Source organism: Dendronephthya gigantea, unplaced genomic scaffold (assembly GCF_004324835.1).
Source record: "Dendronephthya gigantea isolate DGI-Jeju-01 unplaced genomic scaffold, DenGig_1.0 000016F, whole genome shotgun sequence".
NCBI classification, from domain to species: Eukaryota; Metazoa; Cnidaria; class Anthozoa; order Malacalcyonacea; family Nephtheidae; genus Dendronephthya; species Dendronephthya gigantea.
Window position 1 is genome coordinate 713,626 of NW_021163026.1, and position 19,287 is coordinate 732,912.

The 19,287-nt window shown below is 36.0% G+C and overlaps 1 protein-coding gene across 1 annotated transcript in view; it reads left to right on the forward strand.

Moving 5' to 3' along the window:
* The window catches only part of LOC114520368 (ATP-dependent DNA/RNA helicase DHX36-like), a 75,378-nt gene extending 63,040 nt beyond the window's left edge, over nt 1–12,338 (forward strand). The window contains exon 31 of the mRNA XM_028540619.1: nt 11,589–12,338. Within this exon, the coding sequence (XP_028396420.1) occupies nt 11,589–11,726 (138 nt within the window). The 3' untranslated portion in view covers nt 11,727–12,338. The remainder of the gene's footprint in view (nt 1–11,588) is intronic.
* The last annotated feature ends 6,949 nt before the right edge of the window (nt 12,339–19,287 follow it).

Genomic DNA, 19,287 nt, shown 5'->3' on the forward strand with positions numbered 1-19,287 from the left:
AGAAAATAATTTACGAAAAGTTGCCACGCCTGGACAATTACTGCATTATCATTGCACACTTTCAAATATTTTTATTAAGGACCTGTTTACATGGAGCAAGTTATCCCGGCTAGGCGAGGTGAAAACTGCATATAATGAAAGACTAATCAGGTTAAGCCTTTGATGTGATGCGCTTTTTACCTCGCCTAGCCGGGATAACTTGCTCCATGTAAACAGGCCCTAATTCCGCCTGGAGATTAGGAATTACACCCGGATGTTGTGACAGAACAAAGTTGTTCAAATTCTATGTCATTCAAGGCTTTAAATCATCGTTTTTACTTTAAAAAGAGTTCTTGAAAGTTGAAAGTGTATAGTTCGTAGTTTTGATATAACAAATATCACTTTAATGCTTTTATAGAATCGACTGCATTCCCTGCATGAATTCAACAATCGAAAACAACATTCGAGGTTTATATATTGCTTGCATCGGGGATAAAATTCTTTGAGCTGCTTTGATGTCTTCAAGGTTTAGTTATAGTGAAGTATTAACTCTCCCTTATAATCTGTGAAACTCTATAACTGCATGCAAGGTAATGCAGCAGGTAAACGGGTGATTTCACTTCACCTTTACAACTGTGTTTGTTTCTGAAAAATTTGAAAAACCCTCTCGTCAGCGCAGTATAGGCTTTACATAAATCATTTCAAACCATTACCGCATGTGCATGCAAAATCTTGTCAATATGGCCGCAATATTTTGAATTATCATATTTATTCGTGTATCCAAACCATATGAGTATGCAAGCAAAAATCCATGTGCATTTTGAAAGAAAGTGTGTCCACACATTGATTAAAAAGAATTTTAAACACTGTTATATAAAATTATAATAAAAAATTCTTACGCGGAATAATTCTTAGCAACCGCACATGCGTTTGATATTTAATATACTTGAGATCAAACGTTTTGTAACTGTAATTGTGACAAGGAAAATGATATCGTAAAGGCTTCAGATTGCACTTGTGAATACAAGTTATTCCTTACCTATCATTTCATAAGGAGTTGCCGCCTCACAATGGAAATCAAACCGTTTATCAACTTGACACTCCTGATTGTTGTGGATGTACGACAAAATTTTTAATTGCAAACATGTTTCAAATGCTTTAAAATTACTCTTGTGCTATTCAGATCATATGTTGTGAATGCATTTTTCTTTTTCGCTGGAGTATGTCTAAATTTCTTGGTCATAATCAGTTTCTGGAGATCAGCGCAGTTTCGAAGGAAATTGTGTCATTTCATGATCATGATTGTGTTATTTCAAAATTTGAGCAAGTTGCTGTTCTTATTTTTCTTATCTTCGTGGCTCCTCCGATGTTGTTCATGAACTACAAGCTGTTTACAATCGCGAAGCAAGGTCGTGGAAACAAAGGAACATCAGCCGATAGAAGAAATTCATTTTCTGTGAGGAATGCATCGAGTTGCTTGCTAGTAGTCGCTTGTTTTGTGGCATTGCATGTCAACTCCCTTTGTTCTTATATAACAAAGCACTCGTATATGATCCCGAGGCAAATAGTGAGTTTTGTTTGTGAATGTTTCAGACTCTTGAGAAAACAAAACTCATTATATTTCCCTCGGGAGCATACATTAAGTGTATATTTCTACTCTTGTTTACTCTTCCATATACAAAATTAATTTCTTTACGACTTTAGCTAAAAAAATCATTTCTAAATTGGAAATGTAAGTTCATCAACACCTCCATAGTATTTAATGAAACACGTACTTCGTTTTGATAATCTTATCATAATCAGCCGACTGGTGCAGACACCTGCTGTCTATATTATATATAAATAGAGAGAGATACACATGCATTATATTCGTTTTCAAACGCGCATCGCTTGATAATGGAGTTGAAATATTTCATAAACATGCTCCTCTTGTTTCTTGTGAACGTATGTTTCTTTGTCTTGGGAACGTGTTTAAACTCCTTGGTCATAATCAGTTTCTGGAGATCAGTGCAGCTTCGAAAGAAATTGTGTTATTTCATGATCATGGTTCTCTCCTGTTGCGATTTGCTTGTGGTCTTAACCAATCACCCGTTGATGGCGGGTATGGCGATGTCATGGTTGACTGGGAATGAAAAGGCAAGTTGGGCGGCTGTTTTCGTTACCGTCTCGACGGCTTTTCTTGGCTTCTCATTACTGGCTCTTTTGGTGATGAACTTTGATCGATATTTAGCGACATATCATCCGTTCTACCATCGTACATCAGTAACGAAAGGACGACTTCTTGGTCTTTTTGTATTCCTTATCATGATCACTGGAATATTTTCGCCTTTCTCGCCCTTTATTATAATTCCCCTCGAAATTGTAGTTTTAATTTTTATCGTAATTTTCGGTCCACCGATGTTGTTCATCAACTACAAGCTGTTTGCAATCGCTTCGAATAGTCGACGCAACCGGTTATCACCCGATATGAAAAAAACGGTTTCTATCAAGAATATATCGAGTTGCTTGCTAGCAGTCGCTTGTTTGACGGCACTGTCCATTCCAACGTTTGTCTACATTGGATTGAAGATGCCCTCAGATGGGAAGGAATTCACATTGGATGATGCTGAGCTTGTTGGAATGTGGGCTAACACGATTGGCTCGATGAATAGTACATTTAACTGCTTGATCTTTTTTTGGAAAAACACGATCTTACGCACTGAGGGAATGAAAGTTATTCAGGGCATAAAAATACGCGGAAGTGCCTAGATTTTCAAACGAGTTCATTGCTTTCGTGAATTGAATCAGCATTGGAAGAAGAAAACACTGAAAAAGTAAAAATCTAATTCTCCTCTGAAATTCTCCTTTTATTTTGGGTTATGCAGCAGAAACAGATCAAAAATAGAATATAAAAACTGTCCTAAATTATATGATATTAAACTGTCCTAAATTAATTCTAAAAAAACATTCAATTTTCATGCAGATTTTCGCTGTATTTTTGACGATGTGTGTGTTTTATTTAAGATCTAAGTTTTGAAATGAAAATTATGGGCAATTGCACGCGCGTTTGCAAATACGATTGGGGATCATATCACCTTAATTTTTATTAATAAATTAAGCTCCCCGCTAATCGTTTAGATAGGTTTCATTTTGTAAACTCTGAAATTATCTGTACGTTAGATCGAATCAATAACTGCGGCATGACTTATACAGATGAATGTGAAAGATTAAACGTCGTTTGCAAAACACGGTAGTTAACGCTTAATTATAGCTAAAACGTGTGATTTTTGTATTCATAACATCTAATTAGAAAATAATTTGCGAAAAGTTGCCACGTCTGAATAACATCTGAATTATCATTACACACCTTCAGATATTTTCATACGAATACTGGTATTCTGATTGAAGTGACTTCAATTAACGGGGGGGAAGTTTATTTCTTCGTTTTCGCGTAAAGAATGATTTTTTGAGCGCTAATCACCCAATCGCTATTTTATAAAAAAATCCTCGCAAATACGTAAATTTCTCACGTGTTTCGTGGCCTCCACGAAAAAGTACGACTTAATCTGTTTTGATAGAGACAGCTGTTTTGTGTTGATCTAAATTTGTTAAACTCGTTGATATTTTGTGCACAACATGTTGACTATAATTTGTATTTTTATTATCTGATATCTGATTTTATTATATCTGTCAAATTCTTCCTGTTGACGCTATAGCGAAATCGATCTATTTTACCACCAATCAAGCAACCTTTGTATATATAACATGATTTTTATTATTATTTGTATTTATTAAATATCTAAAGTGTGTCGAAAGAGAAATACAGGGGATATTGTGTCTTCGAAAAGCACAAAGATGCAGATTTAACTAGAAATACATGCATGCAGCAACCCCTCGCCATTTCAAACGAAGCAAATTTTTCCTGAGCTCGCCAGTCCTCAATATAATAGCTGATGTTTCACATTTTTCGAAAGCAAACACAGTCGTAAAGGTGCATGAAATGAAATCACCGTTTACCTGCTGCATTACGTTGCATGCAGTTATAGTCGTATAGACTGAGTTAATATTTCACTATAATACATATAATACTTCACTAAAAGAGCAAAAATAATTTAAATCCCCAAACACTAAACTTCGAATATTGTTTTTCGATTAGTATACTACTGCCGTACTGACTATTGAAGGATCCCTCAGGCCCCAGCCGTTTAAACGGCGGTTATTGACAGTTTGTTCGCAGGAAACAAACTCCCCCCCCCCCTTTTTTTCCATATATAAAAATAAATATTTCAGATATTATAGTTTCATTCATTCAATAAAACGTAACATCACATACAGCTGTTGCTATATTATATCTATATATATTTATACAGGGTGTCTCAAAAAAAACGCAACCACCTAAATATGCAAGAATATTAATATCGTTCGGTTTGCACCACAGTTCAGCTAAAATGACTTTTAGCATTTTAAATGAAGGATTAAGAGCCATTTTCAATTCCCAGAGGTGCTTATCTATTGCGCTTTAGAGATGTATTAATGTCTTGCATATTTAAGTGGTTGCGTTTTTTTTGAGGCACCCTGTATATATACAGTTCTGTCCAGATATAACCTAACCGCGATGAGCCCGCGATGTTGAACCTTCGTCAAGCCTCGGTCTGACAGGCATTTCTTAAGATGTTTTCGATTTGATTATTGAGTTGTCGTTCTCAGAATTTCATAACATTCCGTTTGGAAGCGAACGGCAACCGCGGTCGTATTTATTTCTGAACAGTACTGTACATGCAATCGCGTTTCATTAACTTTAAAATTTGAAAAAAAATTATCACGTGATATTACTTCTTTCAAATACATTGCAGGATCTAAATATATATTAAACTATTTAAATATATTTAATTAAAAACAAAAAACAGAAAATTAATAAAAATTGATTAAAAAATTTATTGTTATCATCATTATTAATAAAAATTTTTACGTCTTGCATTTGTTTAAATTTAACATCAGTGTATACTTTCAACGCTTAGTTGTCGCTTAACAATGGAGTTGAAATACTTTCTCAACTTTATATTTATGTTTGTTGTAAATATATGTTTCTTTCTCTCAGGAATATGTTTAAATTGCTTGGTCATAATCAGTTTCTGGAGATCAGCACAGCTTCGAAAGAAATTGTGTTATTTCATGATCATGGTTTTATCCTGTTGCGATTTGCTTGCACTCTTAACTAATCATCCAGTGATGGTAGCCATCGCGATATCCCGTTTGACTGATAATGTTAATGCCATCTTTTCGCCGATATTTATCGACGTATCGGCTACATTTTTGGGTTTTTCATTGCTGGCTCTTTTGGTAATGAATTTTGATCGCTATTTAGCGACACACTATCCCATCTTTCATCGAACATCTGTGACGAAGAATAAACTTCTTACTCTTTTTGCAATACTGATTTTTGTCGAATTAGTTTTATTTTTGATGTTTTTAAACTGTGTAATTTCCTTCCAAGTTGTTATTTTTATATTTTTAATCATTTTCGCTCCTCCGATGCTGTTTTTGAACTACAAGCTGTTGACTGTCGTGAATCAAAGTCGTAGAAATAAAGAAATGTCGCTGGATATCAGGAGGACATTTTCTTTGAAGAATATATCCAGTTGCTTGCTAGCAGTCGCTTGTTTTATGGCGCTGTCCATCCCAGTGTTTGTGTACCTTAGACTGAGGATGGACTCGAAACAGAAAAGCTCGACTTTTGATGATGCAAAATTTGTTGGATTGTGGGCAGTAACGATCGGTTCAATGAATGCTACATTTAACTGCTTGATCTTCTATTGGAAAAACAAGATTTTACGCAATGAGGGAATGAAAGTTATTAAAGCCATGATAGCTAGAAAATAAGAGAGAGTTTCTTGTTTGGAAAACGTTTCTGTTTCCTCCGTTTAATCATAACCTGACCGATAATTCTCACCAAGTAAAAGCCAGCCAGCTATTTCATTTTACAACTTAAGAATAAATGCAGTAAGGAGCCAGACAATTTGGGTTGAATGATACTTTCACATGAAATAAATTATTGTACTTTATTAAAAATTTATTGTTTAATATAAAATATTTTATTATAATTATGTTATCACATAAATAAGCTGTCATTATGACAAAGCTATACAAAATATTATGACATTGCTACAACAGAATCGATTATTGATGTATATATATTCATGTGAATATATACATGCATCAATAATCGATTCTGTTGCAGCAATGTCATAATATTTTTTATGTATTTTTTTAAAATTTTTACTTCTATCGCCTTTTATTTGAGTTAAAATATCCATAATTTTAATATTCCTGTTTGTCGTAAATGTTTGTTTCTTTTTCTCGGGAATATGTTTAAATTACTTAGTCATATAATCAGTTTCTGGAAATCAGCGCAGCTTCGATCGAAAAAAATTGTGTTATTTCATGATCATGGTTTTGTCCTGTTAAGACTTACTTCTGGTCTTGATTGTTCATCCATTGATCGTAACTATCGTGATGTCAAGCTTGACCGAAAATTTGAATGCAAGATTGATGCCTATCTCATGCAATAGAACTATCGTCACTGGCTCTTTTGGTGATGAATTTTGATCGATATTTAGCGACACATCATCCCATCTTTTATCGAACATCTGTAACGAAAGAAAAACTTCTAACTCTTTTTGCAATACTGATTTTTTTCCTGTTAGTTTTATCGGTGATAATACGGAGCTCTGTAATATTTGAGCAAGTTTCTGTTTTTATTTTTCTTATCATCGTGGCTCCTCCGATGTTGTTCATGAACTACAAGCTGTTTACAATTGCCAAGCAAGGTCGTGGAAACAAAGGAACGTCAGCCGATAGAGGAAATGCATTTTCTGTGAGGAATGTATCGAGTTGTTTGCTAGTAGTCGCTTGTTTTCTGGCACTGTCCATTCCATCGTCAGTCTATATTGCACTAAGTGTAAGCTCGGAGATGAAGTTTCATTTTTTGATGACGCACACCAAGCTGGATTTTGGGCTAGAACAATTGGCTCAGTGAATGCTACTTTTAACTGCTTGTTCTTTTACTGGAAAAACAAGATTTTACGCGCCGAGGGAATGAAAGTTATCAAAGGCATAGCAAATATTTGTGGAAATGTTCGATCTTAGCGCGAAAATGGTTCTTATACTGGATCTATGATAATCGACTTAAATGAAAAATTCTCATCAGATATGTCATTGTGGACACAATTGCCCCAATCCCAGCGCTGGAAACTAGGCTAGCTTGGCTGTCTCGTTCAAGGAATTATGGTCAGGTTTACGATTGTGGGTTTATTTTAAGTTGAACTACAGGCTTACATGTATGTGTGTCGATTTAAAAACAATGTAATTCCACATTTAAAAAACTTCACGTACTTCCTAGCACTATATTGCATGTTCATTATTACTATACACTTAATGTATGCTCCCGAGGGAAATAGTGAGTTTTGTTTTCCCAAGAGTCTGAAAACTCACTATTTCCCGACTCCCGAGGTAGTGTACATTAAGTGTTTTTTTTATACAGGAACAAAAATATACATGTTACACAACAATTTCATTTAAAAAAAAACCCACTTTACTTTGTTATGACAAGAAGCAGGCAACACGTTTTCACTTGTTTCCCTGGCGGGAAACATTGCATTTATTTAAAGTCATGTGACTACGAGTGATCCAATCACATTTAAAATACACAGCACCTATATAACAATATGCTTTATTATTCTGTATTATATTATGCACTATTATTATGCTGGCTAGCATCTAGACATCTTGTGGATAGTTGATGGAATATTTCTTTACGAATGCTAGGGACATTGACATCAATGCATGATATGTATAAACTTGAGTTTAAAAAACATCAATTTTTATTAAAAATATTTCTTATATGTAAATGAGTACTCAATCATTTTTGTAATATCTTTTCGTCTGTATACAGTTATATAATTCAACAATATTACATTTGGTCTTTGTTCTTTCGACGCTTAAATTTCATCCGAGAGTAGTTTAATGTTGGAGTTGAAATATTTCATTAACCTCAAAATTATTCTTATGTAAATAAGCAATGCAATGTCTTTTCGTCAGTGTAAACGCTTATTTCAATAATATCATATTTGGTCTCGGTTCTTTCAACGCTTATATATATATATATATTATTATATATAATATATTATATTAATATAATATATATAATATTATATATATTATATAATATTATATATATATATATAGTTCTTCAGAAAGATTCGCTCAATGATGGAGCTCCAATATTTTATTAACTTGATATTCCTTTTTGTTGTGAACGTATGTTTCTTTTTCTCGGGAATATGTTTAAATTCCCTGGTCATAATCAGTTTCTGGAGATCAGCGCAGCTTCGAAAGAAATTGTGTTATTTCATGATCATGGTTTTGTCCTGTTGCGACCTGCTTCTCGTCTTGGCAAAGCATCCAATAGTTGCTTATGCAACAGCAGTGTTAGCGAGTGAACAATTTTATCCTAGCTGGGTGGATTTTGTCTACTACCCATCGACAATGTTTCTTGGTTTTTCGTTATCCGTTCTTCTGGTAATGAATTTTGATCGATATTTAGCGACATATTATCCCATCTTTCATCGAACATCTGTAACGAAAGGAAAACTTCTAACTCTTCTGGGAATACTGATTTCTGTCCAATTACTTTTACTGGTGTTGTGCGTGAACATTTTGATTTCCTTCCAAGTTGCTTCGCTTATTTTTTTTCTTATTGACGCTCCTGCGATGCTCTTCATGAACTACAAACTGTTTATAATCGCAAAGAAGAGTCGTGAAAACAGAATAATACCACGCGACAGGAGAAAGGCGTTTTCCCTAAAAGATACATCGAGTTGTTTACTGGCCGTGGCTTGCTGTTTGGTGCTGACAACTCCATCGTTTGTCTACATTGGATTGAGGATGAACACGGTACAGGGAACATCGACTTTAAATGATGTGAAGCTTGTTGGACTCTGGTCTGAAACGACTGCCGCGATGAATGCTACATTCAACTGCTTGATCTTTTACTGGAAAAACACAATTTTGCGCGCCGAGGGAATGAATATTATACGGGACATAAGGGCTAAAATTTGTGGTGGATTTTGATCATAGAATCCTAAAAGACACAAGCCGGTTGAATCCCAATCACCTTATACTGTTTCATTTGGTTTGGGAAGCTTTTTGCATGATCGTAGGAATATACTTATCAGTCGAAGCGCTTCGCAACTTCTTTAATGCATGATTTCAAATTTAGCATAGATTATTCTTTTTTGATCTTTTCGTCTGCTAAGAAAACACAGATACTGAGTGAAAAATATCAATCACCTTGCAACGATTTTATCCAACTCAGATCTTAAATTTAATGAAGATCTTCTTTTAACCTAGTTCTTTTACGAAGGTCACAGCGTTTTTAAATGCTCAGCTTTATTTTTTGTGGCTATATATTTCATGATTGTTTTGAATTCAAGTTTACTACAGTAATTCAGGTTCTTGATGGAAGATTTTGTTCGATTCGTATATAGTTATATATAGCTTGCATAAAAACAAGGCATGCATGACCAACCCTAACCCCACATATATTTCACAATTAATTGACATTGTTCAACTTATAGGTATTTTAAGCTATGCGTGCATTTAGACGACTTTGACTTTTAACACATGTACCAACGTTGTAAGGTGACTCTTTATTATATAATATATAATTTATTTAACTTTACTCGGTTGAAAATATTTGATACCGAAAGCTAAATATAGTTTAATTATATGTGCATCCACACACATTGTATGACAAAATTTTTTATTAAAATTTTTGAATGTCAATAATGATCTATATCATTGTGTAATATCCATACATCATAAACCTTTATTTCCGCAATATTACATTCTATGTAATTTTAACTCGTATATACAGCTCATCAGACGCCTTACGATGGAGTTAAAATATTTCATTAACTTGATATTTATGTTTATTGTGAACGTATGTTTCTTTTTCTCGGGAATATGTTTAAATTCCTTGGTCATAATCAGTTTCTGGAGATCAGCGCAGCTTCGAAAGAAATTGTGTTATTTCATGATCATGGTTTTGTCCTGTTGCGATCTGCTTCTGGTCTTGGCAAGGCACCCACTGGCGGCTTATACAACGGCAACATTGTTGAGCGAAAAAGCATATCCTATCTGGGTGGGTCATTTCATGTACGTGTCTGCTATTTTTATTTGCTTTTCTCTGCTGGCTCTTTTGGTGATGAATTTCGATCGATATTTGGCGACCTATCATCCCATCTTTCATCGAACATCTGTAACAAAAGGAAAACTACTGGTTCTTCTCGGAATACTGATTGTTGTCCAATTAGTGCTTGTGGTGATGACGCTGAACGACTTAATTTCCCTCCAAGCCACAATTCTTGTTTTCCTTGTCATCTTCGCTTCTCCGATGTTGTTCATGAACTACAAGCTTTTTATAATCGCTAAGAATAATCGCCAAAACACAGGAATGACATCAGGCTTAAGAAGAACGGTTTCTTTTAGAAATATATCGAGTTGCTTGCTAGCAGTCGCTTGTTTGGCGGCACAGTCGATTCCGACGTTTGTCTACATTGGATTGAAGATGAACTCGGAAAACAAGACTCTCGCGTTCTTGACCTTAAACGATGTTAAACTTGTTGGAATGTGGGCAGACACCATTAGCTCGATGAATGCTACATTTAACTGCTTGATCTTTTACTGGAAAAACAAGATTTTACGCACCGAGGGAATGAAAGTTATAAAAAGCATAGCAAAAACACGCGGAAAAGCTTCATTCTGGGCTATAATTAAACGCCCGTAACTTCCAAACCCATGCATCTGTCATGCACTGTCATTTGCGAAGTTTAATGTAAATTTGTCGCCCATCCATCTGCACGTCCTATAGCTGTTCAGCAGAATATTTATATTGTAAATAAATTGACATCTTTCCATGCATCATTTATTCGCTATTTTAAGACTTGACAACTGGTGAGGTGTTGCTGTCGCGAGAATGTTTTATTAATATCCAAAAAAAATTGCAATTTGTCATATTTAACAATTCAGACTTATAGATAAACTTCAGATTGTATAAAACTCTTTACAACATCTGGCGAAGTTAATAAACCGTAGGGAAATAAGTAATAAATAATCAGTGGCGTAGCCAGCCTGACGATTTTGTCCCGCTATGTAAATTTCGAGTTATTATAATTATTCATGTCTTTAGAAATCTATTGTTTTTACAGTCAGTGAACACTAAAATATTAGCATAGCGGGACAAATCGACAGGCTGGCAACGCTACTGTAAATAATACTGTTTGTTTATTGGCCAATAACACTATCACTAATTCTATAAACTCTATATAGTTACAATTTAATCCCACGTCAAAGTTGCTGAGTAATAATATATTTCTGATTCAAAATTACGTGATATTCCGTTAATAAAAATTGTCAAATATTATATTAGAGAACTGATTCTAGGAAATATCGCTACTGTCGCACGAAATATATTCTCTTTGAACCCAGTCCCTAACCGCCACCCTTTCCTAACCGCTGATCACGAAATCCGTAACTTAACGATATATATAACCGAAATATCTGACTTTCAGAAATTGCGTGAACATTTGAAAAGTTTATTGGAAGAAAAAATCAGACACCCTGGTTTGAGGTTGACATACAAAGATTCCACAGAAGACAGATCAAGTATCCTTATTAAGACGATAATCGAACTGATCACAAGTGAATGACCTTTCTATTTACGAATTTAACGAATCTTCCTTAACCGTGTGTGTAAAGTAACATTTAAATGACATTAAATGTTACTTTACCTAATATTTCGGTTGCTAGTTACTGGATTCCCTGATTTTATTTGGAGCAGGGGGGGGCGGGGTATAGAATCATTAGAGAAGCCATGCATACCCCTTATTTCATCACAAGGTCGGTCCCTCGAAGATTTAGTATACCACAATCAAACTTGATACTTGTCGTCGAACGAGTCGAAAGAATCCCCGCGAAAGTCAAAGAGTCAAACCCAAAAGGATTATTGAAAAATTAGTTAAAAAAGTCCACAAAAAAATTGCCGACATTTTTTTAACTGAAATGTCTCTCAAGTGTTTACGTACAAGCAGGCTATGTTTTGTACAAATCGTAAGCAACTTAATCTTAAGACGTCGATTAACGTTGTTAAGCTATTCCATTATTGCTGTTGAGAGAAAGATCTACAAGTTTTAGGTCTGATTACATGATTGTGTGCATGGTATAGGTTACACTGTGTAAAATCTGGTTTGGTGAAAAAATTGAACGCCTATAGTGGGTAATTCGTATAAAGTGTAATTCGGATAAAGTTTTATTGAAAAAGTAAACATTTCAGCTTAATTGCTTCAATAAAAATGGAAGTATTCATCAAACTGTGGGGTATATTCCTTTAGAGATTTTAAACTTTAAAGATTTTTGTTTATACATATGACCAATGTGATGAGTCAACCTTGCTAAGCTCTTTTCGCTGGTGTGTACGCGAGAGAATTGACTAGTTTTGCAACAAAGAGATTTGCTTGTATGAGCGGGAGGCATGTAAAATATATGTTCACTTTGACAGGCGAAGGTTATTGTGCTTGAGTTTTAAATTTAAATATTGTTGTCCATATTTGTTGTGTCATATATAAATGTAAATATTGTTATACTAAAAATCATTTGTGGATAGAAACAAATTTTACCGTCCTCATGCATAAAAATGCTTATGTCAAACATTGATGCACTTGTTGGTCCCATAGGTATTCAAAATCCAGCTATTGCATTGTTCTGGGTGATTTCAATGGTTTTGGGTTTTTCAGTGGGACACCCTGTAGACCCACAGCGTTCATACCATGGTTAGTGGTGTATAACCAATGGTGTTTGGTGCATGTCCCTGATTTAGCATATCTATATTTGGGTCTCTGACCTTCAAAATCTTCACACTCTGAATGCCCACGAGATATGTTGTGTCATCACTGAAGGCCTAAAGGTAGAAAAACAAATTCCAAGTGTGCTCACGTGTAACTGTTTATATAATAAGGCAGTAAATTTTCTATGCAAGGGGCACTTTAAGGGTAACAAATTACATGCCGTGCGATTCTTGGCACTTCCGACCTATAAGTATATATGGATTGCTCACCAGTCACCACATTATGCAGAACAGTTGAAATGCAATGTAATATCGTTACAATGATTTATAGTGGTTCTACTTTTACACTTTGTCTGTTGCATTAAACGTATAACCAATTCAGCTTGTTTTCCTCTGTGTGAAAAAAGGCTTTTACTAGCCGTTTCCGATACTACCCCATTATGCGTATAATGATTACATGACAGTTACGTTCTTACGGAGTCTCAGTATTTGTTAGTCAACATTTTGTCAAAATATTAAGTGGTACCCTGCATGAGTTTTGCACTTAGACTTAATTAACTTTGTCGCTCGAGTTTTGGAAAAATAAAAAAAAAATGACCAACGTCTATACGGCTCGCGTTTTTTACGCCATTCCAAGTTTTCGCGATCTGCTAGCGTCACATTATCTTGCACGGAAACCACTTATGTATTACCCTTAATATTGCTTAAGTATTTTTAGCAAAACGCATTCTTCTTCAAGGGTACTCAGAGCATGCAGCAGCGCCTATACGAGTATACGTTTCCGGACTTCTACCTATAAACACGAACGTGGGTCTTTAAACAATTCAGAATGCTTTGGAACAATGAAATATAAAACCTGATATTCGGCTTTCTCTCGCTACTTGAATCTAAATAGACCCCAATGCTTCTTGTAAACAATTATTAAATATAAATATATAATATATTTAAGTGTCGTCCCCACTTGTTTTGTTAACAGATTAATTTTCGTGTTTCCTTTTCAGCTAGCGCCTTGAAAGCAGGCGTCCTTTGAAATGTACTTTAAAGCCTCACATGGACAAGTAGTCTTTCAGTTTTTCGTTTAGTTTATTTTCTCCGGGTATACGGCAGGCAACGTTTCTTATCTGCACACGAGAGCAGTTTTCCTGGCTCAAAACGGGGCTCAAAAGCTAGCGTGTTCTTGTCAGTATATGGAAAAACTGTCTATCTAAGGAAGCCAGGGCTTAACAGCTTGTAGCAATTTTGTGGAAATTGTTATATGACCAATGTATTAGTCATCAATTTGAATTTCACAGGAAAAAGACAAAGCTGCATGGAGACGGCCAGTTTAGCCCAACACAAGAGCCTTACGTTTAAGGATCAGTTTCCTTTCAGAGGCGAAGAATATGTAAACAGTCGAAGATTGTGAAAATCTTTTCTGGAACCGGTTGTACAAATTTGCATTTTTAGACAATCAGTAGGCCAATAGGCAATAATATACTTTTTACCGGAAGTAATCAAAACATTATGCATTCCGATTGGGTTACTGAAAATGTAAACAAATTCTCTGATTGGTCTAGAACAAAATTTCTGTTTTATGCCTTTATGCCTGTTTTATTTCGTTCTGCAACAAGAGATATGCGATCCGTGCTGAAGAACTTAATTTAAGATAAGCCCGTGAAGTGGAGACTGAGACTCTTAGCCTAGTCAAAGCTGGCTTTTAAATACGCTGTGACGAACGTGATTTAGTTAAGCCTGTTTGCCTTTGTCTGGTGGCCAGCAAGAAATATATGTTTGATGACGAACGTTTGACTGTCCACATGTATTACAGTGAAACACTCGATTTCATTGGTTAATAGACTTCAGTCTTGCAGGTGGAGACAAGTGCTGCACGAGGAATTTATTTGCTTTCACAGCGTGGCCTTTTTTTAAATCTTCAAGGCTTTAGTTGTTTTATCGTATAAATTTTACAACACATGTAATACCCAAATCTGTGCACGCGATTCGTACATTTGGATGTTGTTTGATTTTCAGGGGCTGGTTGTATCAAGCCCGTTTAGCTTAAACGGTGGTTAAGTTCAAAATAGAAAGCAAGTCTATTGATTTATTCAAGAAGCAAACTAAATGTTTTTAACCTTAATACGAAGATACTGTTCACAACTACATATTTAGTGCATAATATTCAAGTTGACTCATTCAAGAGAGATGTAAGAGTGTTATTTAATTTTGACTTATCCACCGTTTAAGCTAAACGGGCTTGATACAATCGGCCCCAGAAAGCGTAAATATCAACTCGCCAACGATTCGTGTGTTTTCCCGCGCTTTCCGAAGGCGAGCCATCGTGCGACAACTAATACGTGACAACCTCGTACCCAGGGTCTTATTCGCCATTTCACGTCACCTTTGAAGTCCACGTCCTCTCACAGAGGAGATATGAACAGAGGCTCGACTTTCTGCCTGTTTTAATGTTGAAACGAGTGTCCCCGAGTTTTGCCTAAACACACGTCATTCTCAAATGTCAATGTACATCATCATAAGCCATGTAATCTTTAATATCTGACCGATCTATGGAGGAAAGTAAATGACGTAATCTTCCATCTTTTGGTATAGAATTAGATCGGATTAGATAAAAATAATCATCAGTGATTATATTAGATTAGAATAAAATGGAAGCCGTTAACATTATCTAAGTGATATAGGCCAGATTAACCAAGCTTATAGCGTCACTTAGGCAAACGGTTGCCAGATGGGACAGATGTCAATTACGAAAATATGACTAAATCAGTCGGATATTAGGTCGTTTCAGATTTGACCGATAAACAATTCATACTAAACGACGTACTTTCATTTATATTGCGGTTGAAGCTCATAGAATTTCGTTCGTGATTCGTGAAAACCTTTCTTAAGCAGTTTATACCATACATTGTTTCGCTGTTCACCTTAAAGTTATACATTACAGATGTTTCCTCTTATTTTCATGAAAAATCATAGCGGTCGGTTTTAGATAAAGCCCGTTTACAAGTGTAAATGCCGGGGCCTTCATGTTACAGTAAAGGTCAGCGGTTATAAATGGGAAAATCGGCGTGTCGTGGGCTTGTAAACGCGGAATTTTGTATTAGTTCCTGTACGTTGATATAAATGCATGGATAGGTTGCTCTATGAACTATGAGGTCATTTATGGTTCTCAATGAATTTAAAGATTCTATAAGGTCGCTTTTCTTTAGGCGGCCAAAATAGTCAGACCGGTCATGTTTTGAATTGAAATGCCATGATGCCCAAAGCCCTTGGCAAGGCTTGAAATGTAAAGGCCTTTTTGGCAACAAGAAAACCTCGATTCTTCGACCTAAGGGTCCTCGTCTGGAGAGTAGAGTCAGTACTCGAAGGTCGAAACGGCTAGAAGTTTTTTTGACCTTTTGTGTTTGTCGGTATTAATATTCAGGATGTTTTTGGAGGTAAATGATTCTTGGCACTCTTTGCCATCGGATATATGAAGATGCAGCCGCCAATTAAGCTACTGAGTACTGTGTGTCTGGATCGTATCACCATTTTCTGCAGAGCAAGTCCCATTATAAACGCCATTTATTATTCAACTATTTCCGCCATTAATGGCTGCTAATGAGAGTACAAGTTAAGGGTTCGAGGAAATACTTCGATAAGATTCTTGACTGGCACTTCGAGGGCCTTAATTAATAGCGTGACAGTATTTCAACTTAACCATTTATCATTTCTCGATTCTAAACTTCGTACAATCACAGCGCCAACCGTACTAAGCCAGGAATTTTTTAAACATTTTTTTATGGGAAGATTTTTCTTGTATAAATGATTTACTTGCTTTGAAATACTCTCAGCAAGCATCCGTATTAACTTCCGACTAAAACTAAGAGTTATTTTCCACTGTTTCACCCGGTGTCGGTGAGAAACTGAAATAGGTCGGTATACGCGGGACGTTAGTTCTCAAGCTCGTTCCCAGAGCATTTTACCTCGATTCTGGGTTTGGGTAAAAGGCAGGTAATCCTCTTCTCTCCTCCCCAGCCCCAGCCCCCTCCCTCTAAAGTCCCAAAAGGCCCTGGGAACGAGGTTGGTTAGTTTTTACCCAACAATGAACCACTTTTCGCTGTTCTTTGCAATGTCACGTCAGCGACACTGTGATTGGATATTTTTTTTAATTTCTAAGAATTATTCTAGAAAAGAACTATAATGGTTATAATGGTCGTTGAAAGAGAATGCACAACAATGCGTAGTTTTTAAATAAGGCAAAAAATGAAATATGTATCAGTAGAATTATAATATGAACTATCCAATAGACTGCGAGACTCCATTCGTGGTTAACACATAAACCAAACTAAGAAAGCCTCGTCAGGATGCAACGAGTTGATAGAATCTTTCAGTTTGACTCTAGTTTTTTATGAAATAATAATATACAAGGCCATCGTTCAAAACTACTTCGCTAATCTCGTAGCATGCATGTATAATGTTAGAGCCCGTTTTTTTCTACCAAAATTCACAGAACGTCCCCCCCCCCAAATCAGACGCGCAGATGATTCATACTTCACCGAAACTCTTGTAAAAGAGGCGTAACTTCAAAGGACCAAACCCGCCAAAAATGCGTCCTAATTGAGAGGCTTTCGAAGGGGGGGCGGGGACCCCTTGGGTAACATCTCTTAAAGGGTTGACATAAGGGAACAAAGTGGGATGTCCTAATTAAGGAGGCCACTTACAAACCCTGCATTCTCCACGTTGCTTTAGCGAGGCTAAACTTAAAGCATGGCATCGGAAGTATGTTTTACGCCTAAAAAGGTTAAAGACGTGGAACAGGTCAAATGTAAACCAATATATAGTAGAAACATGCCGAGCAGAAACCTCGGGTCCGTGCAAAACGTATCCCGTAGTATCCCGATATATTACGCTGAAAATTGACACTTCAAATGCGGGGTATTAACACAACAGCCAAATGCCAACATAATAGCTTTGTAAAGTAAACATGCTAAATGCATCATTAGTGGACAAAAATTTGAATTGTCTCCATAGCATTTTGATGGACGGATGAAAAATGTAATTGACAAAAAACGGTGATCGAGTCGATGTGATATCTACATTATTGCAAAAGGTTATGCATCGTGTCAACGGCTTGTACAAATATTTGGTACTTCCGTGAGTCTTGTGTGTATTGAGGCATCCGTTTTATTCTGTGAGACAAAGCGCTTTGAATTCTGGAATCGATCCACCTGCAGTGGGCTGTCTTCTCTAGAGCACCACCTGTGTTTAGACTTAGTGCTAATCAATTGCCCAACGATAGCATTCAAAACCACACGCGTGGTCAGACGGTCGGGGGTGCATTTCTTTCCTTGTCCAGTTTTTGGCAAATGGATATCGCTGAAAACAGGTCTTAAATTAACATCAGAGCAGGAAATTTATTTCCCGGCATAAAACCACTCAAGCTGGCTTTGAAATATTACCAAAAAATGTCTTTACAGATTCTAACCGACGACATATCATACGATATCGTAATTTTAAGACTATTAAAAGGTTAAAGACCAAACCTTAGAATTTGTAAATATGTTTTGGTGATCTTTAAAAACCGGTTCAAGAGGTGAATACTATGCAATAAATATACCACAATGGACACTGTCAATGTAATATTTCACTTTGCTTTTGCACCGTCGGGCAGATCCATACAGGAATTTTGCCACTTACAATAAAAAACCTTTAAACCTGTTTCTCTGTGCTCTATTTTATTTTGACCGATGGCTCAAACACCCCCCCCCTGTTTTTGCGCGATAATGTTTTGCCTTTGTTCTTTATTCGTCGATTACGTGCGTAAAATAGCGCATTTTGTCTTTTTTGCAAGTCACGATTTTCCCGCCAAGATTAGATAAAGCAACCAAAATAATATGCAAATCGCATTGTTAAGACGATAGCAATGCCTATTATTGACACTTTATCACATCACAGGATGTTTCAATTCCTCTGTTATGTTACTATTTGTTGGCATCCACGGTTTGTGTATTCGTTTGTACGGTCCGTTTTCTTTTGATATTGCCCCGAGTGCGGTTCGTGTTGACAATTTTGCGGCCATAAAACAGAGTTCCAACTGTTAAAAGTCTCAATAAGTGCCAATTCTTGAAGAGAATACTTGACCTCACCGCGGAAGAGGATGTACGTAAGAGTACTGAGTGATATATTACCAGCTGGCTTTGTCAGTTTATATGAATGAGGCTTAATTTCTGGCGCGATCAAATCTGAAGGATCCTCTGTATAAAGCCACGACCATGTGAATGTTTCTTTGAAAAGATCGCCTTATCTTAGAGCCCCTTTGGCAAACAAGCGCCCGATTATAGCCATAGGCAAAATATTACACGATTAGCAAAACTGGTTAGCTAGGACTGCGTGTAAAATAAACTTTATAATGTTTATACAAAAAACAGAGAACTGAATTTTGAGTGTTTATGCAT